The sequence below is a fragment of the Nerophis ophidion genome, linkage group LG13 (genome assembly GCF_033978795.1).
Source record: "Nerophis ophidion isolate RoL-2023_Sa linkage group LG13, RoL_Noph_v1.0, whole genome shotgun sequence".
Lineage (NCBI taxonomy): Eukaryota > Metazoa > Chordata > Actinopteri > Syngnathiformes > Syngnathidae > Nerophis > Nerophis ophidion.
The window spans coordinates 5,436,794-5,463,082 of record NC_084623.1 but is presented as its reverse complement, the minus strand read 5'-3'; the positions used below and the strand labels follow the sequence as shown (position 1 = coordinate 5,463,082).

The 26,289-nt window shown below is 39.0% G+C and overlaps 1 protein-coding gene across 2 annotated transcripts in view; it reads right to left on the bottom strand.

Moving 5' to 3' along the window:
* ranbp2 (RAN binding protein 2) overlaps positions 1-26,289 on the bottom strand; it is a 53,721-nt gene that overhangs the window by 22,726 nt on the left and 4,706 nt on the right. For both annotated transcript variants that reach the window (XM_061918296.1, XM_061918297.1), the window contains exons 2-19: positions 21,025-21,092; positions 18,507-18,618; positions 16,530-16,682; positions 14,055-14,285; positions 13,709-13,851; positions 11,396-11,591; positions 9,998-10,138; positions 9,682-9,838; positions 7,370-7,551; positions 7,050-7,246; positions 5,800-5,923; positions 5,514-5,675; positions 3,371-3,508; positions 2,242-2,373; positions 1,756-1,977; positions 1,590-1,673; positions 243-384; positions 6-100 (exon numbers count right to left, since the gene is read on the bottom strand). In XM_061918296.1, coding sequence (XP_061774280.1) covers positions 6-100; positions 243-384; positions 1,590-1,673; positions 1,756-1,977; positions 2,242-2,373; positions 3,371-3,508; positions 5,514-5,675; positions 5,800-5,923; positions 7,050-7,246; positions 7,370-7,551; positions 9,682-9,838; positions 9,998-10,138; positions 11,396-11,591; positions 13,709-13,851; positions 14,055-14,285; positions 16,530-16,682; positions 18,507-18,618; positions 21,025-21,092 — 2,679 coding nt within the window. The remainder of the gene's footprint in view (positions 1-5; positions 101-242; positions 385-1,589; positions 1,674-1,755; positions 1,978-2,241; positions 2,374-3,370; positions 3,509-5,513; positions 5,676-5,799; positions 5,924-7,049; positions 7,247-7,369; positions 7,552-9,681; positions 9,839-9,997; positions 10,139-11,395; positions 11,592-13,708; positions 13,852-14,054; positions 14,286-16,529; positions 16,683-18,506; positions 18,619-21,024; positions 21,093-26,289) is intronic.

Below are 26,289 nucleotides of genomic sequence, written 5' to 3'. Positions count from 1 at the left end.
TTTACCTTTGTGGGGGTTACATTTGCTGCTGTGCGTAAGAGGTACTGTGAGTTGTAGGCTGGAGACTGATTGTAGTACACGGAAGGAGCTGTAGTGGCAACTTAAACAACACACACAAGGAATGTATCATCAGCCATCTTTTCCGATGTCAATATCAAGACATAATACAGTACTGTAAGAATTATCCGACTAAGTATTGAGAGAGAGAACGAGAAACATACAGAGCGAAAGCGAATACTAACCTGTTAAGGGGGCCCCATGGAAGGGTTGCACAGGTGTGAAAGATTCCTGTAGTCCTTCAGCGCCATAACTCTCACCATACATTTTGTGATGAGGTGATCCCACATTTCCTGAAGAGTTATGTCTCAGGTCATGAACTTCATTCTGAAACAAGAGAAACCAAGTATTCAATGACTCAATTTGATTTAGATATTCCTGATATTAACCACTGCTTTTTCAGTAAAATGGAAAAAAAGGTCACATTTATAATGTGCCTTTCTTTGACTCACTGAGAGGAAATGGCATCCATTGAAGCTGCATTTTAACAGGACTATCTTCTCCAGCATTATTGGGGAGGAAGCCGATTATTGTAGTAATACGAGTAATCTATCGATTAGTTTGTTCAGCTAATCGAGTGTTGATCGGATAAAACATTTTTTAGCCTTTTTGCATATATTAGAGAAACAAATTGAGTAAACAAAGATTTAACCTTATTTTCCTCAACACCTAGGGTCCAATATAGGTCCTATCTCAGGAGAGACAACCCTGTTAAAAGTGATGATGATGATGTTTGTCCTTTGCTAGCGAAGATGGCCACGACCTCTGGTCAGTGTGGGGTGGGTGTACAGATGACTGATGAGACCGATCTTAGTTTGAAAGAGTCTGTTGCAGGGCAGGCATGGGATGCAGAAACAGTCTGGGAAGTAAAGCTTGACCGAGGTTTCCTTTGTTGCCGTCTATCTACCTCGATGCAACTTTTTCCGTAGTATGCCACTCCAGATTTTACACGAGATCACCAATCACTATCTAGGAGTGGTGAATACTACAGAGCTTAAAAACCTCCTTCAGTGTGTCTTTGTATCTCTTCTTCACTTGACAGATCGAGCGCTATCCTGTTGACAAGTCGCTGTAGAGCAGTCTCTTAGGTAATTACCTCTCCATACGGTGAATGTGGCTAGCCCACTAAAGCTTGTAGCCCAATTGTTTAAAGTATTGTACTTCTTACCAGTGTTCTGAAAATGAAATTTGAACAAGTAATTAACTTGTTACTTATTATTTTACCCAAAAATTAATTGAATCACTAATAAAATTACCGTATCCATCCCTAACAATAAACAGTTAGGCCTGAGATGCGACAGCCATAGGAAGAATTAATATCAAGCTTAATGCATCATTAGTGGAAAGATAGCTAGAATGTTATAAAGTGTGTCATAGTAACAGCAAGGTGAGCAGTTACAACCAGGAATCCAAAGACTAATGGAATCAGTCTAAATTGTGCATGTAACTGTTTGCAAGTTGAATGTATGAAAATATCTTGAAAATGAGTCTGCTCTTGTAAATGTAAAATGTGCGAAATCTTGTAAGCTGACCTTAAGGGCTTCAACTTGCTGACAGAGCATTTGGAGGAGACTTTTCTGGTCCTCCACCCAGTGAGGTGGCGTCTTTGGAGAAATCTGCGGAAAGAAAAGGTTTTATTTTTAATCAGGTAACAATTTCAGGTAGTATTCAGTTTGGTGATAAATAACTAAATCTTACCAGGTGTCTTTTGGAAGGAGAGATTATGCTTTTGTTTGCGGATGGAGTAGAAAACATGATATGGGATGTGGTGCCTCTTGTGTCTGTGAGACGAGCAGGACTTGAATGGGGTAGTCCACTATGACTACCATTCTTTTCCTCGTCTTCATCCCCACCATTGTCTGCGAGTTGCTGGTTCACATCATTAAGGAGGTCCACAACTTCCTCCATAGACACTGGAAGCTAGGATAGAAAACAGTCAATGTTTTCCAACATTTTTGAGTAATCTTTTTTTTACATTGCATGTTAAATGTCTCAATACACTAAAATATAACTGTTAAATGTGATCTTTGAAATACAACAATTAATGTAACACTAACAAACTGTTAGTTTAAATAAGCTTAGTTTATTTCAAACTGATCAAAAAACATTTATTGTATTCATTTAAAAACTATTGGAACAGATTCAAAAATGACTTGTGACACAAAAGGAAGAAAAAAAAATTACTTTTTCAACTTCATCCGCATTGGCATTGTATATTTTAGAGAGGTAGAGCCTGAATTTCTTCAGAAAAGCGATGCACCTGTCCTGGGTCTCCTCAACTCCATTACTGGCCTCCTCAGACAACCGCTGGTATATCTTTTTCAGAAGAGGAAAAAAAAATTTTGACAGAAATGTAAATAGATATTGGTATCATGGTTATAGTGCGAGTTTATTTTGAACATGTATTGAGATTACAATATCATACATCATATATTTCCATGTTTTCTATTACATCAGCATGTCCAAAAGGGAGTAGGAAGCAGAGCTAATTTAATCCTACCCCTTTTATTGTCATAGCAATTTCTAACACGTGTTTATACTCAATATGTAACACAGCAGTGAATTAGCAAAAACATATACAGAGTAACCAAATAAAAAATAAATAAGGTTCTCATAGGTAAATAGTAATTTATGATTTAGATTATGAGATGAATAAAATTCTCATTTTTAAATAATGTTCACAGTGTTTAACAGGATTCGTCCTTTTTGTATTTTGTAAAACTATTGAGTTTGATCAGTTTCTTAAACTGGATTATATTAGTAGATTGTTTGTTTTTTTTGCTTAATCCATTCCATGACTTGATAACACATACTATACTGATATGCTAAAAAGATCTTAAGTGCTGTAAGTGCATGGAATTTCAATATTTTTGATTCAATAAATAAAAATGGGTTCTCTATATCCCACGTTTGTATTATTCTAACTGACATTGTTTGCATCGGGAGTGTACTTTTGTAATTATTTTCCAATATATATTTCTACACAATAACTCTGATATGCTAACACTAGTGAGGTGTAGAAAATATGGAGTCGTTTTTAACCAGAACATATTTAGCTTTATTATTGATTTAAGGTTATCCAAATTCTATTATAATTTGACATTGTTGAACATTAAAGAAGGCAGCAGACTTGAGTGTGATAGAGCAAAGTGAATATAATGGAAACAACCACCATTGCATTAAAAGACAAAAATAGGTTGATTTGATGCTGTAGTGATACACCACGTTGGAAAATCTGTATACCGTATATTTGACTCATCATTTATGAAAGAAAATGTAAGTTTACCCACATATTTTAAACCAACTGACCAACCTGAGCCAAATGCCAGACAGATGCCATGTTGTTGACTGACTCCAAAGTAGCGATGGCCTCCTCTGTCTTGCCTTCTATGTCAAGGAGAGTTGCATATGCAACGTTGGCTTCTTCTTGAAAGCCCTTCACAGAGGGGACCTGGAAAGTAGCAGTTTTAATTAGGGATGTTCCTATCAAGGTTTTGTGCTGCTTATTCCGATACTCCATGAGTGAAATTGCCCGATACCAATTACATGTGTTATATGTACATTGTTCACTGTATTTATGGTGAGTGTATTTGACCATTTAAGAATATCAACACAATATTTATGCTAGTTCCTTATTCTCTTATACAATTGTTGGAGTAAAAGTCTGAAAGTACTATGCTATTTGTTCGAAACCTTTGGTTTTTCATTCATAGTATTCCTTGGTCCAGAGATTTATATGCTGAGTTAAAAAAAATATATATATATATAATTTGAATTCCTGGTATCAACACCACCAATTTATGGATTGATCCACTCTTCTCTTACATGTCTTTTACTTTCTGCTGCCACTTGATTTCATCTGCACTTCTGAAACTTTGCGACTTTTTTCCTGGCTTTGTTTAAAACTGCACCAGGCTTTCACTTGTTGTGTCGCCCTGTCCTCCAGTGATAATACTTGATAATGATATGTAAGATACCAAAAAATGCAGTTTATTTTTTGTAAGAAGTTATTATTAGTTTAGGGTTTGGAGACACAAAATTAGCTGCTAGCAACTCTCTTGTCTCTTCGGGCTCCAGTACCCTGGAATGCCCTCCCGGTAACAGTTCGAAATGCTACCTCAGTAGAAGCATTTAAGTCTCATCTTAAAACTAATTTGTATACTCTAGCCTTTAAATGGAGCCCCTTTTTAGACCAGTTGATCTGCCGTTTCTTTTCCTTTTCTCCTCTGTCCCCCTCTCTCTTGTGGATGGGGGAGACAGAGGTCCGGTGGCCATGGATGAAGTATTGGCTGTCCAGAGTCGGGACCCAAGATGGTCCGCTCATCCAGAGTCGGGACCCAGAATGGACCGCTCGCTTGGGGACATCTCTGCACTGCTGATCCGCCTCTGCTTGGGATGGTTTCCTGTTGGCTCCACTCAGGACGGTACTCTCGCTACTATATTGCATCCACTTTGGACTGGACTCTCACCATTATGTTAGATCCACTATGGATTGGACTTTCACAATATCATGTTAGACCCGCTCGACATCCATTGCTTTCGGTCCCCTAGGGGGGGTTGCCCACATATGTGGTACTCTCTAAGGTTTCTCATAGTCATCATTGTAACCGACGTCCCACTGGGTGTGAGTTTTTCCTTGCCCTTATGTGGGCTCTACCGAGTAGAGATGCACGGATGGGCAATTATATCATCCGCGTCACCATAAAATAGTCAGGAAGTGTCATGAATACAAAGGATTATGGGTATTTGTTGTGTTGCGTTTATGTTGTGTTACTGTAAGGATGTTCTCCCGAAATGTGTTTGTCGTTCTTAATTGGTGTGGCTTCACAGCGTGGCGCATATTACTAAGAGTGTTAAAATTGTTTATATCACAACCATTAGTGTACTCTGTATCACCCAATATGCCTTGCAGTCGTGTGCTAGTTGCCGCGGAAGCCACACACAACATGTTGCTGGACTGACAAGCAGATCGTACATGTTATAGTAGGCGACAAAGCTAATGGCTTCATAGCACGCCCTAATAATTATTATCTGGGTGACTACTGTCAGTCATTAATGAGAATAATAGCGTCTCTTATTGTCTTCTTCGCTTTATGACACGGGTCTTAAATGGCACTTGGAATGGCAAAGGATACCGATGTATATCAAATATCTCCGGATGGTTCAACCGCCACCCGCCCGAATCTAATTAAAATCTATTTTTTCGTCATGTCAACCGCCCGACCCACGGTTTACCCGCGGACTCCGCAGATGAGACCGCAAACCACGCATCTCTACTACCAAGGACGTCGTCGTGGTTTGTGCAGCCCTTTGAGACACTTGGGATTTAGGGCTATATAAATAAACATTGATTGATTGTTCATGTTTATAAGTGTTAGTATTGTTCTTTTTCAAAATGCCAAAATGGAATAATAGCAACTAAAGTGAGAGAAGTAAGGATAACGAGGAGTACTAACCTGAATATCTTTAGATGGAAAATGCATGAAGAGAGGGTCGAGGGGTTCTGGTATACTGCGCCTTTTTTTGATCTTGTCCAGCAGTGGAAGGACCACTTTCCAGTAGTGGACACTGCGGCTGATGTACTCCTTCTGGTCGTAGTATGAGTTCACACCATCGCCCTGTTTCATTCAACAAAAAGTAGATCCAAAAATGAGCAGTTGAGTGTCACAGGAGCTGAATGAAGAAACTATGCCTCGAACCAACACCACCGAAAAAAGTGCAGTGTGCATGCATGCAACTCACTGTCTGGCTAAGGCACTGAGCCCAGTAGATGGTCAGTGCTGGATGCAGCCCATGTTTCTCTCCCGCTCTCAATGTGCTCAGCCCATGTTGTACCACCATTCGCAATTTGGCTGACATGCCAGGACTGCAAAAATATATACATATAGTAAAATATGTGGGTAAAACAGTATTAAAAATATGTTAAGTAGGGAGTTGTTTAGCTCTTCTAAGTTAGTGTTTACTCTGACACCACATTGGTTTATGATGACTTATGACCAAAGCACATCTTATCATTGTAGGAGATACTTGTAAACGATGCTCTGCGAAATCAGTCTGGCATTTCTTACTTGTTAAGTTCAATGGAATCATAGAAACAATTTATTTTCTAAGTTATTACACTGTTTGACACGTAACGTGATGCAGTGGAACCTCGTTCACGAACCCCTCTGTCAACTTTTCCATTTACGAACTTATAGATTGAGCCAAATACGTGTCTCTGCATGCAAATGCTTCATTCATCATTCTGTATTCCGCCTGTTGGCAAAAATCAAGGCGCATAATTTTTGGGGAGGCGTAGCACTCTACGTCACTTGCAACGCAATCAGTGGTTCAGCGCCTTTACCTTTTTTCCCCACCTTTTGACAATTTTGGTCTATTTTGCCAATTCAATACGAGTCCCAAAAACCCAACAGACCAGCGCGCAAAGAAGAGGAAAAAGGAAAAAGACCATTTGCGAGAAGTACATTAATGGCACTCTCAAGTATGGAAGAATTGACAAGGCAGGCTTCTTATCACGGCAAGTTTTAATTGTGATGAGACTGGACTTTTCTGGAAATATATGCCAGCACAGACTATTTCATAGCGGAAGAAAATACTTAAGCGCGACTTCAGGGCAGCACGATAAATTTGCAAAATAAAATAAATTTAACTTTGTAATTATGGGGTGTAGAACTTTGAGGAGAAAAAGGAATCCTTCCATTTTGGAACAAAGCTGTGACATAGAATGTGAAAAAAGTGTAACGCTGTGAATACCTTCTGGATGGCCTGTATACACTAATGTATAGCACTTTATATTTTGTTCAAAGTGTACAACCATTCACTAAAATATATGACTATTGTCAAGGCTGGAAACTATTATTTTTTTACATTGCCTCTTGTAGAGAATTTTGCTTCACTGTACAGACTTTGATTTGGGAATCCAGTTCATAAATCGAGGTTCCACTGTATATGGGATTTTTTTTAATTTTTATTGAGAAGCTGTTCTGACTCACGCAGCTCGTTTGTGAATGAGGCTGTAAATGGCATCCCACCACTCCCGCTGTCTTTCTGTGGTCAAGAGGCGAAGAAGAGGCAGTGGGAGGCAGCGAGGTTCATAAAGAGTCTGTTGCTGCTGGTTTATGCCACTGTTCATCTTTGCCGTCTCCTGCAGCTGACAGTGGCTACAGAAAACCACACCGTGTATAAACACCTGCAGGACAAAAACCATACTGAATTCTCTAATCATTGACGTTACATTTATTCACTTTTTTCATAACGTCATCGTGAAATTAGTCGTAAGCTAAATATACAAAACAGAGCAAGTGCACCCTACCTCCAAATCCAGAAGACAGATTGACTCCGGTGCATTTGTGTCGAGCTTGGAAGTTTCGAGGGTGAGTCTTGGGAAAAGCTGCTGTAGCCAGGTCCGCAAGTCTGGTCTTTGGGCCAAAATAGTCCACTGAAGACCTAACCAGCTTAGATGTTGCAAGTCGCCGCAATGCAACAAGATGGCACCTATAGAGGAAGCATCAACTTCATGTCAGTGCACCTTATTGGGATTTTTCAACAATGGAATATGTTGAATATTTGTGTTTTTGTATTGGAGTAGCTGTACTGCGCACTGTGACATGTGCTGGCTTCAAGTGTCATGTCATGTCACTTCCTCATGAGGCACCAATGAGGGTTACTAAGCAGGATTGCTTATACAAACCCCCCAGAAATATGAGAATCAATATCACAATACATTGGATGGATGGATGGATGGATGGATCACAATACAAAGGTCGCTTTTTGCACGTTATCTATTGGGGCACCATATGATTCGCTTCTTGGGGGTAACGATTCAATCCAGAATTGATTCTCGATTCAAAACAATTCTCCATTCAAAATATATACTTTTTAATAACACTGGATGCCAGTTATCTGATTAACTACATTCCTCCATTAAATAGATAAACAGCTCAGATCAATTCTTATATCACCGTATTTTTCGGACTATAAGTCACAGTGTTTTTCATAGTATGGCCAGGAGTGCGACGTATACTCAGGAGCGACTTGTGTGTGAAAATATTAACACATTACCGTAAAATATCAAATAATATTATATAGCTCATTCACGTACGAGACGAGACCATACTTGCCAACCCTCCCAGGTAGTCCGGGAGACTCCCGAAATTCAGCGACTCTCCCGAAAACCTCCCGGGACAAATTTTCTCCCGAAATTCAGGCAGAGCTGGAGGCCACGCCCCCTCCAGCTCCATGCGGACCTGAGTGACGTGTATAAAGAGCGTGTCTGCCCAATGACGTTGTAACTGTAGAATGATCGAGGGCAAGTTCTTGGTTTCTTATGTGGGTTTATTGTTAGGCAGTTTCATTAACGTCCTCCCAGCGCGGTAAAACAACACACAACAACAGCAGTCTGTTTGTCTACCGTAAAGCAGTTAATTTGCCTTAAACAGCAGTGTTATGAAACTCTTAAAACAGGACAATACTGCCATCTACTGTACATGCATATGGTTAGAAAAACAAGGATGGACAATTCAACCCTTAACTCAACAATGAGTAGATGAGTGTTATGTGTGTGTAAATGTGTAAATAAATGAACACTGAAATTCAAGTATTTCTTTTATATATATATATATATATATATATCTAGCAGTAAGGTAAATATACTCCTCCCTTCTTAACCATAACTCACCCCGCCCACAACCACGCTCCCCACCCCACCCCCCAAAATCGGAGGTCTCAAGGATGTCAGGTATGGACTAGACATATAATATTTCATGGGATTTAGCAATTAGGGGTGACAGATTGTTTGGTAAAGTTATAGCATGTTCTATATGATATAGTTATTTGAATGACTCTTACCATAATAAGTTACATTAACATAGCAGGCACCTTCTCAGTTGGTTATTTATGCGTCATATAACGTACACTTATTCAGTCTGTTGTTCACTATTCTTTATTTATTTTAAATTGCCTTTCAAATGTCTATTCTTGGTGTTGAGTTTTATCAAATAAATTTCCCCCAAAAATGTGACTTATACTCCAGTGCGACTTGTGTTTTTTTCCTTCTTTATTATGCATTTTCGGCAGGTGCGACTTATACTCCGAAAAATACGGTACTTAAAGAAAAAAAAGGTTTTGTTTAAAAAAAAAACCAACCCAAACATTTAATAAAGTCAAATACAAATAAGGCAACAAGAGAAGTATCCAATACTTCTCTTTTCTAAAGTAAATCTGTACAGCAGACATGATCATCTACATCAACAATATGATTTGTCTGGCTGGACAGGACAGATTGAAAAATTAAATAAAAAAAAAATAAAAAAAGTGATTTTTTGGAATTGGTTAGGAATCATACTTAATTTATATAATTAAAGGGTTTCAATTACTAGTCCGTTAAACCTGGATGTCACACAGTTCTATAAGAATACAAATGTATTGTATTGTATGTTTTTGCATTTCTTAAGTACCGGGTCAGACACCGTTTGAGCCTAGGTACCGTTTTTGAAGTTCCAATTTGGTGCCAGTATTGATTAAAATGTAAACAGAACCCATCCCTAGAGATTACTCAACATGATAATTTTATGGATGGAGAAAAGACATATTTTACAGTTATTATTTGAGTGTGTAGATTTGCACCTGCATCCCACTTGGCCAGTTGAGAGATTTCTGGAGCTTGTGCACTAACAGAATGGAAGTCATCATTTGCAATGAAAGATTCAGTCGGGATCTGTCGTGCAAACAGGAGTTCAACTAGAGCGTCTCGACCACTACGGTTCCCAAACGCTTCCACCACCTGTGTATGAACACAAAAAACTCAGTGAAGGGTTTTTATCAATATTTACGGCACAAGTATTGAATCAGTCAGAGCTGTAGTTCTAAAATATTTTGGAGGAAACCAGTTGTCATCATCCACACCACCCCACAACCAGCCTTGGTGGACTTTGAGACCTACCTCTCTGATCAAGTTGGATGAATCAGTACTGAGATTGAGCAGCATGTGGCCAGCCTGGCTCTGCCTGTCGCTTGCAAGAAGCTCTAAAAGCTGCGGGGCTGACTGATCTCTTTTAGTCCCCTTTGGCTTGGGTCTGGAAACCTGAGAGTAAGACGGAAAAAAACACAATACAATGCATAAGTCTGTTGTAAGAGGTGTCTCAGGGGCTGTTTAGGTCGAAACGACAGCGGAACCTCGATTTATGAACTCTATTTGTAAATTGATCGGTTTATGAACCTTTAGATCACGCCAACTATGCCTCTGTGCGTGAACCATGACTCGGTTCACCAATGCTTTATTCATTTATTTTGTGTACCGGTGGAAGTCTTAGGTGCTGCTGTTTTGAGGACATGACTTCCTGTGCAGTACAGGACACTCGCGGCGCTGCCATTTAGGAGAGGCGGAGCCTCCTACGTCACATCCTGTTCATGCAGTCAGTGCTTCAGTGTGTGTGTGTTTTTCTTACCCTTCACCAATTTTTGTCTATTCTATTTTGCATACTCAATTTGGGTCCACCACAGCCAACAAACCGGCCATTAAAGAAAAAAGGAAATGTCGAAGGACAGTAGACTCAAGAGAGGATCGGGAAAAGAAGTCTCCGCCTTGAATGTGTTCGCCTCCTTTTGTGGGGTGCATGTCAAAAACATTTGCAAGCAACAAGGTAAAGAACTATTTATCTTCCTTTTGTTTTTGTTTTAATTGTAGCAACATGGTTAACACACCAAAATAATTCTGTGTGCGCTTTGACCTAGTTGTTGTGTGCTTTTAATAAGGAGATTGTTAATCCATGTTATGTTTGCTTCACAACGCATGTTTAGCTTTATTCATTATTGAGGTGTTACTTGCCACCTTATGCTGTATATTTCTATATGAGATTTCCAGTTCATTTGAAGTGTGTGAATTATATTTATATGGCGCTTTTTTCTGGTGACTCAAAGCACTTTACATTGTGAAACCCAATATCTAAGTTAACTTTTTTTTAACCCAGAGTGGGGGGGCACAGGGAGCAGGTGGGTAAAGTGTCTTGCCCAAGGACACAACGGCAGTGACTAGGTTGGCAGAAGCGGGGATCAAACCTGGAACCCTCAAGTTGCAGGCACGGCCATTCATCAACTGAGCTGTACCGCCCCAACACATAGAAATTTGGTGTCATTTACTCTTTCAATTTCTATTCCATCTATTTGTGTTTGACTTTCCCTTCAACTGGTACGGAATAGCATTATTTTAGGTTCATCGTGTAAATTGAGAGGGTTTCCTGGGAATGACTAAGACATCATTGTTTGCCACGGAACATCCGGATCTACTTCTTACACTCACACTGTATGTTTATGTGAAGTCTTTGTGTGAGTGAGTCGGTACCTGCAGGGCCAGCAGGTAGCATAGCGCTGAGAGGTCGATGACAGCCCGCCATGTCTGTTGACGATCCTGAGCCAGCTTCAGTAGCAGTGTGGCAGCGTGCAAGTACAGGTGACCCCGCATCTCCACAAACGCCTCACTAAGCTCGTCTGTGTGGTGGCTTACAACACTGCTCAGTTTCTGCATGGTCTGGTCAAAACTGCATTCACGCAGACAATAAACAACAATAACAGACAATAAAACAGAATCAGCAATTCTAATAAATCACAATTGTAAAGGCGTAGGGCAAAAAAAACTTTAGCGCAACAGACTGTTCTAGAAATATCAACTTGTGATAACTAAAACCAGGGAGCCAGCGGGGGAAACTGGTATCAACCAGGTACTGTGTACTTCACAATGCATGTACAGGCAATGACACATGGTACTTGTATGTTTTGTTTCGAACCAAATTCAGTTAGACGTTTACAATTCCAGATATTATGTCCATAAACAATGAGGCTGCTAAACGTCAATATGCTGCTAAACTGATTTATTAATGTGCAATCTTGGTAAAGGGGAACTGCATTTTTTCGGATTGTTGCCTATCATTCATAATCCCCATACAAGACAACACGTTTTTTTCTATTTGTATGCATTTAAATTCATAAAATATGGCAAGTACGAGGTAGCTAAACATACAGCTAATGGCCATACACTATTCCGCCTATAAAGCCTTCTAAAAACATGAAAAAAACGCTAACAAAACTTCATTTGCATGTCATGACTGAAAAATGTACCGAGTATCAGCGATATTGGTATTATAAGTTCTAAGGCAGACAAACTATATTTAGTGATGCCGTGATCACAGACTGCTAACTATCTTATGTAGCTATATTTACAGTGAGCTGCTGCAGTGCCTCGGAGTTGGTAAAAGTTAATTGTAGATTATAAATCAGGCATCTCACCTGGATAGTAGAAGGTTGTGAACATAAACCGAGAAGTTAGTCACTTTTGACCCGGAAATGGCGAGAAAAACACAAAAAGAAGCTTGTTTGCGGCAACTATTTTCTAACTTTGTGTGAGGATTATTATTAACTCCTCATCTAAACGGGAAGAAAAAAAACATCCCATCAGTCGACATCCCAGTGAGGAGACATTGTACAGTAAGAGATTGTTTTATATTCAGTTTGTAAATCTTGTTTAGCACTTAGCAATACTGCTAAATGATGCTCTCAGTGCTTTACTGAAGCTGGATCTGTCAAGCACACAGCTTTTAAAAATGTGTAGATCATCCTCCTTATATTCAGGCTCAAAAACAAAACAGTTCTGGATCATCATTTGTCCCAAAGTAGTCTTTGTGGTCTCTCATCAAGTCTGCCATGATTAGTAGTGTTGTTGTTGAAGAGAAAAGCCAACATGATGCGTCTTTGAAATTAACACGCCATTGAATGCTTAAAAGGAGCAAAATATATGCATATTACATGTTATTAGAAATATGCCTGTTAATATTTCATATATACTTAGTGTGTATATAAAACAGAGGTTTTTGGCTGTATTTAGAGCACTTTGTAGGCCAAAATGAGTGAATTTCATTAGCTCTGATATTAACTGACTTTTGCTAGTGTTTATTTAGTTAGAATGTATAAAACAAACATGATTTTTTCGTAGATAAGGATTGTGAGTGATGGGCAAAATTCCCCCTAAAAAGTGTGGTTGCCCTTAAGCAACACCAATTCATAAATAAATGTTGACGGATGCTTCAACTAAAAAAGGGCAGAATAGCAACACCAATTCATAAATAAAGGTTGACAAATGCTTTAACTAAAAAAAGGGCAGAATAGCAACACCAATTCATAAATAAAGGTTGACAGATGCTTCAACTAAAAAAGGGCAGAATAGCAACACCAATTCATAAATAAAGGTTGACAGATGCTTTAACTAAAAAAAGGGCAGAATAGCAACACCAATTCATAAATAAAGGTTGACAGATGCTTCAACTAAAAAAGGGCAGAATAGCAACACCAATTCATAAATAAAGGTTGACAGATGCTTTAACTAAAAAAAGGGCAGAATAGCAACACCAATTCATAAATAAAGGTTGACAGATGCTTCAACTAAAAAAGGGCAGAATAGCAACACCAATTCATAAATAAAGGTTGACAGATGCTTTAACTAAAAAAAGGGCAGAATAGCAACACAAATTCATAAATAAAGGTTGACAGATGCTTTAACTAAAAAAAGGGCAGAATAGCAACACAAATTCATAAATAAAGGTTGACAGATGCATCAACTAAAAAAAGGGCAGAAGAGCAAGGTCTGACAAAAGTTGGCACTTACCACCTGAGAGCATCGAGGCAAGATTGCACACCGCTTCCAGACAGTGTGATTCTCACGAGGTTGCAGTGAGCCAAAAGCAGCTCTCTCTGGAGACGACGACACATCTTCTCATTGTTGGAGATGCTTGGCTGAGCCAGATAGTCCTGAAACAATCGTGACTATTAATTTCTTGTGTTAAAATTATACTTTCCACATGTTGCCTTTTAGTCAGCCGGTCTTCACACCTAGTGACATAATTTTCTTTTATTATTATATTTTACCTTTTTTCAAAACCAGATCATCAGCATGACTCTATTAGTTTTGTTTTAACAGCTCCACTAAATTGGAGACTGCAGACCATGCTGACCTGAAGTGTGCGCACCACCACAGTGTACCAGTCCAGACTGTGGCGCAGCAAGCCCCGTTTTTCAGTGGCCAGGCAGTGTTTCACCGCCTCCTCTAGCTGGCCGTCCTGACTGAACAGCTGGACCAGCTTGATGTTGACGTGCGCTTCTCCCGGCCGGGCCGCCAGCTCTGCCTGAAGGAGGTCAAACAGTCGGTTCCAACCCTGCTGACCTTGGCGACTCAACAGCCGTTCCTTGACATAGGGGAGGAAAAAAGAAAAAACAAGGACATTGATGAAATCTGCATAAATATTTGAATTGTAATCACCAAGGTTTCCAATTAATGTAATTGAATGTGGCGCGCCGCCATGGCATTTGTTTTACCGTTAGACCTTGAAAATAACACTTTTTTTTTTACTTGAAACCGCTTGCCAAAGCTTTCAAAAACAACACTGCTGCTTGGCATGTTTCAATTGCAATCTGCCGTGTACTTATGTCATACTTGGCGGGCGGTAAATAGTCAACCAACTATAGTTCTGTGTTCTATATCTGACTAAGTTTTATTCCCGCATCATTTCCAAACATCTGCCTTCTCTTGCAAAACGCCTGGAGAATAGGGCTGAGTGATATGGCATAAAAAATTATCACAATGAATTTTCTCATATAATCAGATCTCGATTAATATCACAATTATTTTTTCAATTAAAGTCACGTGTTCCATGCAGGATTACACTGAGCACCATTGCATCCCTACTGTTTACTACGACACTATCTTGTAACAGACTCTTCCGCTATGTTTGATCAAGGTAATATAAGCTCACAACTGTCATTTTGTTCATATCTATAATTGTGTTTACAACAGGTCCATCAGTACACGTAGCCATACTTGGTTTTACGGTCACAGTTTTGCTTCTTTTCAGTACATTTTGTGGGAGTAAAGACAACTTTTTTCCCTCTCAAAGTTCTTTTGTTATCTTGCTTGACATCTAAAGTGCATTTTGTAGTAAACCAATTATCATTGGTGTACTGAATACTTTAAGACTCTTCTTTCAAGTAAACATTTCCAAAACACTTTCAAATGGTTATTTATTATTTGTATTCTTTAATTGCTTGTATACAACAGTGCTTCTTACTGGTGCTTTGGCAAACAAGTGGTGACCCACATTGTGGAGTTTTTAAAACTCTAATTCTGTATTTTGTATTGAACAACATTATATTAAAGAGCAATTTGAATTTGAGGTACTGTAAATGCATGTGTACAGACAAATAATACAAATTTAATGATTATTTCAGGAACTAAATGTTTTTTTAATCCACAAACTCACAAAAAAATTATTCGAACACTAAGTGTCTGTATGCGGCGTTTTTACTACATGTTATATCAGAGAAGTTGAATCTTTGCAGACAAGCAAAATGCCTGACTGAAAAATATTTATATATAGAAACAGCTTTTCTAATTAAATTTGTCAATGTGTTTATTCCTCAAGTCTGGACCAATAAAGACTCCTGTGAGTGCCTGCAAGTCTGCATTCAGGGCAGGATTACTGGTGCGCTGCAGCAGATAGTGAAACCAAAACCTATCACTAAAGTTGCTGCTCCATTTAAATGTTGCATTTCAACTTCTATGCAGTTTCCTCCCACATTCCAAAAGTTAGATGAACTGTACAGTGCCAGGTGCCTCAAAAAGGCCCAAAACATCATAAAGGACCCATCTCACCATGGACATAAACTTTTTGAACTGCTGCCCTCGGGCAGGAGATACAGGACAATAAAATGCCGGACAAAAAGATTTAAGAACACTTTTTACACGAGAGCAATAGTGTCGCTGAACACAGGGCAAGAAATACTTTGCATGTGAGCTTGGTATTTATCAATTTTTTTATGAGTTGTTATGAATTTGTACTCAATTACTTTATTGCAATTTAGTTGTACAATGTACAATGATAATAAAGATATATTCTATTCAAGGTTCATTGGAGACTGCAAATTGTCCATAAATATGAATGTTGGTGTGAATGATTGTCCCAGCTGTGCCATGCTAATTTGAGTTAGCTTGTCTATAAACTCGTCCATTGTACGTTAGCATTAAACTAGCGGCATTACAGCTCAATCTGTACCCTAAATAATTGTATTGATTTTTTTTCAGTTTATTCCAATCTATATTATTATTCTAAAATGATTCCTACATGTGTGTGCACTTCATGTGTTTATATGTTTATAATGTACTTTCAGACAAACACTTTTACAAAAGCACACGTCCACAAACACATGATCCCGGTCAATAAAGGTGGTTTGTTCCGTGCAGGATTATACAAAGTATTGTTGCTTCCCTACTGTTAGCACTGCGGAAAATTCTGCCATCTTTGATCCGGGAAATATGCTATCAGCTGATCACCGTGATGCAACTCAAATGAATCGCAATCATCGATCACATGATCGCCCAGCCCTTCTGGAGAATCAGTGCCTGTGTTGATTACTGAGGAGAAAAGGAGCTTCACCTTCAGGTTGAAGACTGCTGGGTTCCCTGGGAGCAACTTTGCAGCTTTCTCCACCCAGAACTCCGCTTTGCTGTCATTTTCTTCTTTGCTGACCAGTAACTCTGCCACTTTGAGCACCAGGTCTCGCTGGGCGGGGTTCAAGTCCACAGAACGCTGCACACAAACCACAGACATAACATGTTTATGAAGAACATTAGAACGAGCATCATTGTTATTCCAATGGTGACCATGTCTTCCAGGGCTGCAGGAATCTCATGGACTTGATAAATGAAGAAAAGTTAACTATCCATCCATCCATTTCTACTGCTTGTCCCTTTTTGGGGTCGCTGGAGCCTATCTCAGCCACAATAGGGCAGAAGGCATTGTACACCCTGGACAAGTCGCCACCTCATCACAGGGCCAACACACATAGACGGACAACCTTCACACTCACATTCACACACTAGGGACCATTTTTTAGTGTTGCCAATCCAATCAACCTATCCCCAGTTGCATGTTTTTGGAAATGGGAGGAAGCCAGAGTACCCGGAGTGAACCCACGCAGTTTCATGTTTTTGGAGGTGGGAGGAAGCCGGAGTACCCGGAGTGAACCCACACAGTCACGGGGAGAACATGCAAACTCCACACAGAAAGATCCCGAGCTAAATACACAAAATTGTTGACAAAAAAAACAATAAAATGTGTTGTAGACAAATTATTTTGTCAATAATAGTAGGTGAAAGGGCAGCAGGATTGAACTTTGCGCCTATAACAATCCGGATGGTTATTTTCCTCTTTGTTCTGGAGGACACCACGTCCACAGTTTCCAAATATAATTTGAAATGTAGACTCGTCAGACCACAGAACACTTTTCCACTTCGCATCAGTCCATCTTAAATGAGCTCAGGCCCAGCGAAGCCGGCGGCGTTCCTTGGTGTTGTTGATAAATGGGTTTGGCTTTGCATAGCAGGGTTTTAACTTGCACTTACAGATGTAGCAACCAACTGTAGTTACTGACAGTGGTTTTATGAAGTGTTCCTGAGCCCATGTGGTGATATCCTTTACACACTGTCGCTTTTTGATGCAGTACCGCCTGAGGGATCAAAGGTCGGTAATATCATCGCTTACGTGCAGTGATTGCTCCAGATTCTCTGAACCTTTTATTGATTTTACGGGCCGTAGATGGTAAAATCCCTAAATTCCTTGCAATAGCTCGTTGAGAAATGTTCTAAAACTGTTCAACACTTTGCTTACAAATTGGTGCCCCTCGCCCCATCCTTGTTTGTGAATTACTTAGCATTTAGTGGAAGCTGCTTTTATACCCAATCATGGCACCCACCTGTTCCCAATTAGCCTGCACACCTGTGGGATCTTCCAAATAAGTGTTTGATGAGCATTTCTCAACTTTATCAGTATTTATTGCCACCTTTCCCAACTTCTTTGTCACGTGTTGCTGGCATCAAATTCTAAAGTTAATGATTATTTGCAAAATAAAAAATGTTTATCAGTTTGAACATCAAATATGTTGTCTTTGTAGCATATTCAACTGAATATGGTTTGAAAATGATTTGCAAATCATAGTATTCCGTTTATATTTACATCTAACACAATTTCCCAACTCAAATGGAAACAGGGTTTGTACTTTCTTCAAAATAGCCACCCTTTGCTGATTACTGCTTTGCACACTCTTGGCATTCTCTCCATGAGCTTCAAGAGGTAGTCATCTCAAATGGTTTTCACTTCACAGGTGTCATAGTTTTAGAGCCTTCAATGACGATCTACAATGTAAATAGTCATGAAAATAATGAGAACACACTGAAATGAGAAGGTGTGTCCAAACTTTTGGCTTGTGCGGTTTATCCTATATATATAGCATCATGTTAATGAAAAAGTACCCACATTTTTCATAGGTGATTTAGTACCCTTTTCCATTCATCAGTACCGTGGTATTTTATTAGTAGTGATATATAGTACTTGCCACTAACAAGGTCCACTCACCTTGTAACATCCTACTGCTTTGTTGACGTCTCCGTCTCTCTCGTAGAGCTGTCCAAGGAACTTGTGCGCTTTGGGATCCCTCTCCTGGACTTTGAGATACTCTGACACATGTCTAAGAAGATGACAACAATACATATAGGACCGCAGTGATTATTTGATCGTGGTCCAAGATCGGACACATTTCAGGTCGCTCATCTGTAATGACTGAACTCAGGAGCCGAACGCCCAGCATATAAAATGTCAGCTGTGACTTGAACCTCAACTCACGTGCCAAGAAGGCAAATTCAGAACCCTTAGCGCGCCAACAGACTTATTATTTTTAGCAGCGCCGTGATCACAGAGAACATCTCATGACTTGAATATTTACCTAGTATTAGCGATATTGTTATTATAAGTGATATTTACCAAGTATTAGCGATAGTTATTATAAGTGCTAACACAGACAAAACATTTTTGTAAAGCTGTGTTCACAGCGAGCTAACTAGCTTCTGCTGCTATATTGACACATTGAGCTGCTGCATCGCCTCTGAGTAAGTGAAAGTTATTCTAGATTATAAATCAGGCCTCTCACCTGGATAGTAGAAGGTTGTGACCATAGAGCGAGAAATTGGTCAACTTTGACATCCAACTTATACTCGGAGATGGCAAGAAAGACACGAAAAGACGCTTGTTTGCGAAACCTGTTTTTTTTTACTTTCAGGAGGATTATAATTAATTAAACGGGAAGATGTAAACATCCCAGTGAGAGAAGACATTGTACAGTAAATTATTGTTTTATTATGTTGATCATTTGTGTATCTTTTTTAGCACTTACCAATGCTGCTACATGATGCTTAGTGTTTCACTAAAGCTGCATCAGTTTAGCACACAGCTTTTAAAACTTGTAGATCATCCTCCTTATATTGAGGCTCAAAATTAAAAGCTTTTGGATCATCATGTGTCCCACAGCTGTCATGAAGTCTGCCATGACTAGTGTTGTTGCTGCCACCGTATGCTTAAAATGTTATACGTTACTACAATACATGTATACTTAGAGCATGTATATAAAACTGAGGTTTTTAGAATTTTTTTATAAACGCTTTAAAGGCAGACTAGACAACTTCTACTGGCTAATGGTTACCTGACTTTCGCTAGCGTTTATTGACGGGTTAGAACACATAAAAAAAAGAAACGAGTTCAAGTCTTACATCAGGATTGTGAACGATAGGCAACAATTCGACAATAGTGCAGGTCCTCTTTAAAGGGCTTATATTATGCTGTTTTTTGGTCAAAATGTTGTATAGATCATCTTCAAATTGTGCCGTTTTGCGGGCAGTCTTATTTACGAGCCTTCACTCCGATAGTGCCTTCTCTCTGTCATTGTTGTACTTTTTAGCATTTCCATAGCAAGTCTACTGACAGATTAAGTTCGAACTATACGCTATTTTGCATTAGAAATGGCAACAACGGAGGGTGCATGTGCATATACGAGCCAGTCTGCCCCACAACAAGAATATAAAGATGCGCAATGCACTCGGGGTAAATTTGTACAGTGTATGAATACTGTGGTGACGTCACAAGTTTAGCAAATTTCAAATGGCTCGTTTGGAAAAAGTACAAAGGAAGGCAAGATTGTTTTATAAATACTTCCACGGTTTGATTTCATATCTTCAGGACGAATGCAAATCACAAATACCCCTAAAAAAGTATGCATAGGTAAGAAAATTGGGGTCCAAAGTAGCATTGTACGGTATACTGGTACTAGTATATCGCGATACTAATGAATCAAAAACGGTCCTGTACTCTGTTTGAAAGTAACAGTTCACAATTTATTATTATTAATTTTTTAAGGGCATGACGGCGCGTCGTCACGTTGTGACATTGCTGTATTTACGAGCGGAGGAGCTCACACACTGAGTACTTACAAACAGACACAGAGTGTAGACAGAAAAGGGAGAATGGACGCATTTTGGCTTAAAAACTAACGATAAAGGTGAAGTTATAACACTGAAACGCACTCAGGAAGAGGTGCTTTAAGACATGACTAGATAGCTAACAACTAACAATTATCCGCAGTCAGCAGTGTTTTAGCTACTTCTAAATCACTAATCCTCGCCTCCATGGCGACAAATAAAGTGAGTTTTTTACAAGTATCATCGCTGCAGGACGAGGACTAGCTAAACATGCTTCACTACACACCGTAGGAGGATACAATAGCTCACCGGCGTCACAATGTAAACAAATGCCATGGGTAGATTTACACCTGACATCTACTGTACTGATACCAAGTACATGAGCATATCTAGTCAATGGTACAATGATTACATCGATATTTTTATCGTCCAAAAATAATTTTCCTATAACAGAAGTGTAGAGAGAAATTACAATAATAAACATGTTTAATGTAGCCTAAGATTGTTTGTCAAACTAAAGCCAATAATGCAATTTTTTGTGGTCCCCTTTATTTAGAAAAGTATCGGTACCAAAATATTGGTATCTGGACAACCCCAGTCAAAAGATACAAAGCAGACATGCTTACCTCTTTGCAAGTTCATACTCCTTTGCTTCAAAATAGAGTTTAGCAAATAAAAATCCTTTGACCGGTTTCTGTAAAAGACAAACAATGAGACAGAAAATTAACAATTCTGCAAATTTCTGAGATAACTTTGAACCAAACATGTAATAACAGTGTTGGCGTTAATCCCGGAAAAGGACGAGTTTTTTCAACTACTTTCCGACAACGTTTTGTTTACCGTGTTTTCCGCACTATAAAGTTGAGCTTACCCACCTCAAAGCATCGGTAGGGGTGAAAATGGCCTTAAAATGAAGATGACCACATATGCTGTCATTCTCTATGTTCATAGCCAATTTTTAATCAACATTTTGATCTAGGATGTCCCGTGTGCAAATAAAAAAGGGAATTCTTAGTCAACAGCCATACATGACACACTAAAGGTGGCCGTACAAACAGACACATTCATGAGTAATGACATGAAGAATGATAAAAAAAAACATTAAAAAATGACAAAATGATCAATATTGTGATGGTCCCGGTTTCAAAACAATGCACTACTGACCTGCTTTATTGATGACATACTGTTGTACTTGCATAAGCATGCTTAAGGTAACCAAGCAACAGACGTCTAATAAGTAGACTTACCCACCTCAAAGCATCGGTAGGGGGTGAAAATGGCCTTCAATTGAAGATGACAAGAAATGCTGTCATTCTGTTTGTTCAAAGCCAATTGTAAAAATGAACATTATGATCTAGGATATACCATGTACAAATAAATAAAGGGCGTTCTTAGTCAACAGCCATACATGTCACACTAAGGCTGGCCGTATAAACAACACCAACACTGTCATAACCCTGTGCCATATTGTGAAACCATACTAAACAACAATGACACCCTGTGCAATTTTGTCAAACCATACTAAACAACAATGACAAACAGATTTCTGGAGAAAATTTGCAGCGCAACACAACATAAACACAACAGAACAAATACCCAGAATTCCCTGCAGTACCAACTCTTCCGGGAAGCTAAATGATTTTTGTTGGAGCCTATCTATTTTATGTATTAATTTTTTTGACAATGGTAAATCAAATGATACCAATGATGATATTGATTAATTATTGAATGTTTTAGATGAAATATGATTGAGTCTGATCTTTTTCAGCTGCTCACGGTCCTCTTCCTGGTGGGAGCGTCCTCCTCCTTATGATTAAGGAAAGAGGCCAGCTGGATGCTCCTTTTGTCTGTCTATCATGTTCAAGGAGTGAGGAGTGAGACCGTTTATTTCCCGCAAAACAAGTTATTTTGATTTTTTTTAGGTCAACCAGAGAAAACTTTTGTTTGTGATTGATTGATTGATTGATTGATTGATACTTTTATTAGTAGATTGCACAATACAGAACATATTCCGTACAATTGACCACTAAATGGTAACACCCCAATAAGTTTTTCAACTTGTTTAAGTCGGGGTCCACGTTAATCAATTCATGGTACAAATATATACTATCAACATAATACAGTCATCTCACAAGTTAATCATCATAGTATATACATTGAATTATTTACATTATCAATCAATCAATCAATGTTTATTTATATAGCCCCAAATCACAAATGTCTCAAAGGACTGCACAAATCATTACGACTACAACATCCTCGGAAGAACCCACATTATTTACAATCCGGGGGGTGGGATGAGGAGCTTTGGTTGATATCAGAACTTCGGTCATCAACAATTGCATCGACAGAGAAATGTGGACATTGAAACAGTGTAGGTCTTACAGTAGGATATGTACAGCCAGCAGAGAACATAGTGAGTTCACATAGCATTAGAACAAGTATATACATTAGAAGTACATTTGAGTTGTTTATAATCCGGGGAGATGGGATGTGAATGGAGGAGGGTATTAGTAAAGGGTTGAAGTTGCCTGGAGGTGTTGTTTTAGAGCGGTTTTGAAGGAATATAGAGATGCACTTACTTTTATACCTGTTGGGAGTGCATTCCACATTGATGTGGCATAGAAAGAGAATGAGTTAAGACCTTTGTTAGATCGAAATCTGGGTTTAACGTGGTTTGTGGAGCTCCCCCTGGTGTTGTGGTTATGGCGGTCATTTACGTTAAGGAAGTAGTTTGACATGTACTTCGGTATCAAGGAGGTGTAGCGGATTTTATAGACTAGGCTCAGTGCAAGTTGTTTTACTCTGTCCTCCACCCTGAGCCAGCCCACTTTGGAGAAGTGGGTTGGATTGAGGTGTGATCTGGGGTGGAGGTCTAAAAGTAACCGGATTAGCTTATTCTGGGATGTTTGGAGTCTAGATTTGAGGGTTTTGGAGGTGCTGGGGTACCAGGAGGTGCAAGCGTAATCGAAGAAGGGTTGAATGAGAGTTCCCGCTAGAATAATAAATTATGATCACTTGGAATCCAGAAATATCTCCGTGAGTTCTTTTTAGGGAATTTAGTGAGTCATAGACCCCTTCAGGACTACTCTGCTATCTTTATTTTTTGAAACTTTTTGAACAGAAGAGTAGCCGAAACAATTTTATTTAGTACAAGGTTTAATTATAAGGGTGACCAGTCAAATATAAGAGCTAAGTCTCAAGTAAACACTAACATTTTAAATGTCCCATTGAAAATATAGAACATTACACTTTGCTCAAAAATCTATCAAAATGTTTTAGTAGTAAATATTTTATTGCCATTTGTAATATAAAGTAGTGTAAAGTTCTTACTTATATCTGTCAATAAACTTGCCATGAAAGCGCTAAAACATAATGGTGTAGTTTTGATTGATTGATTGAAACTTATATTAGTAGATTGCACAGTACAGTACATATTCCGTACAATTAACCCCTAAATGGAAACAACCGAAAAAAATGTTTTTCAACTTGTTTAAGTCGGGATCCACGTTAATGAGTTTACATTATTCATGTTTATGATAACATTTTACCAAAACACAATTTTAATGAACATTTGGATCTAGGATATCCCATGTATAAATAAATAAAGGGCATTCTTAGTCAACAGCCATACATGTCACACTAAGGGTGGCCGTATAAACAAAGCCAACACTGTCATAAACCGGTCCCATATCGTGAAACCATACTAAACAATGACAATTGCCATTTCTAATATAAAGTTCTTACTTTTATCAGTCAATAAACTGGCCATGAAAGCGCTAAAATATACCGGTGTAGTGAGTTTACATTATTCACGTTTATGACAAATTTTGTCCAAAACACAATATAGAATGAGAGACATAACGGGTTAATGCATACATTTTAGGGATGCACCGAAATGAAAATTTGTGGCCGAAGCCAAGGCCGAATAAAATGTAAACGTTTGGCCGAAGGCCGAACATGAATACCGAATAATGAATGCAGTTTTTCACAATTGTATTTTATATTGCATAAATCGCCTACAATACATTTTTAGACATGTTTTTTAAATAAAGTACAATTTTATTGAATATTGACATTTTTTTTTATATTCCAGTAGCCTTTGCTTTTCAAAAAAAGCACAAAGTTTTCCATTTATATTAGGCCTTCAAACAAAACATGCATTCCAAAAAAAAAAAAAAGTGTATTAAAGTGGATAAACCCACAACAAATGAATTATTGTCCTTTTGGCAAAAGTCTGCTTAGCCACAGTAGATAGACTAATAATGTTAACAGAAGACTCAAGTAAATCTCAATTAAGTGTGTGCTTGTAACCTCATACACTTATACAGGTAGCCTACACACCAGGCTAATAATGTAAACAGCACACACACAATGTAAAGAGCACACATCAGAGAAATACTTTCTGCTTGGTATCGTGTAATGGGGCTCAATGTGCTCCATGAGTCTCCGAAAGCCAATGTCCTCCACAACACTAAACGGTTGATCATCCAAAGCCATAAACTCCTTTACCTTCTTTGAAATTCCGTTTGCTTTGGCACTGTCAGTCGCAAACTTGTTCGTCCTCTCAAAAACGTCGGCCACGAGGCACCTCCTCGAGACAGTTTGGCTAAACATTCGTTGCAAACTGCAATACTTTTGTCACTTTCCAACACTTAAAAATATCTCCACACTGTTGACATTTTTCCGAAGCCGCCTGATTACAACTTCACCGCGTCACTGCACGTTGGTTGATTGCGTCACCGCGTCAAAAAATTGCGTCATACGCCACTATTCGGCCTTGCATTTAACTCATTCCACCGAAGCCCGAATGTGGCTTTTTTTGCCATATTCGGCCGAATATATTCGGTTACCGATTAATCGGTGCATCCCTAATACATTTATCATAAGTTTTCAAAAGGGGGACCCCAAAAAGTTTCTGTGGAACCCCATTTTTATGACTTGAAGGGGGCCCTGGCACCCCGTTTTGAAGATTAATTTCCAGCATAAATAGTAAAATACTGCGTATGTAAGACATGTTACTGCATGTCATTACCATTGAAATAATGGATACACAGACACATTAATGAGTAATAAATAAATAAATAAATAAATGGGTTGTACTTGTATAGCGCTTTTCTACCTTCAAGGTACTCAAAGCGCTTTGACACTACTTCCACATTTACCCATTCACACACATTCACACACTGATGGAGGGAGCTGCCATGCAAGGCGCCAACCAGCACCCATCAGGAGCAAGGGTGAAGTGTCTTGCTCAGGACACAACGGACGTGACGAGGTTGGTACTAGGTGGGATTTGAACCAGGGACCCTCGGGTTGCGCACGGCCACTCTCCCACTGCGCCACGCCGTGGGAGAGTGGTGATATGAAGAATGATATAAAACATAAAAAAATGACAAAATGATTAATATTGTGATGGTCCCGGTTTCAAAACAGAGTGCTACTGACCTGCTTTATTGATGACATACTGTTGCACTTGCATAAGCATACTTAACGTAACCAAGCAACAGACGTCTAATAAGTAGACCTTACAAGCATCAAAATGGCCTCAAATTGGAGATGACAAGAAATGCTGTCATTCTGTAGGCCCATCCATCCATTTTTCTACCGCTTATTCCCATTGGGGTCACGGGGGGGGCGCTGGTGCCTATCTGTTCATAGCCAATGTTAATGAACATTTTTGATGAAGGATATCCCATGTACAGATGAATAAAAGGGCATTCTCAGTCAACAGCCATACACGTTTATGACAATGTTCTTCCAAAACACAACATAGAATGTGAGATATAACAGGATAACGCATACATTTAGTTTGTTTTCAAAAGTGGGACCCCAAAAAGTGACTGTGGGACCCCATTTTTATGACTAGAAGGGGGCCCTGGGACCCTATT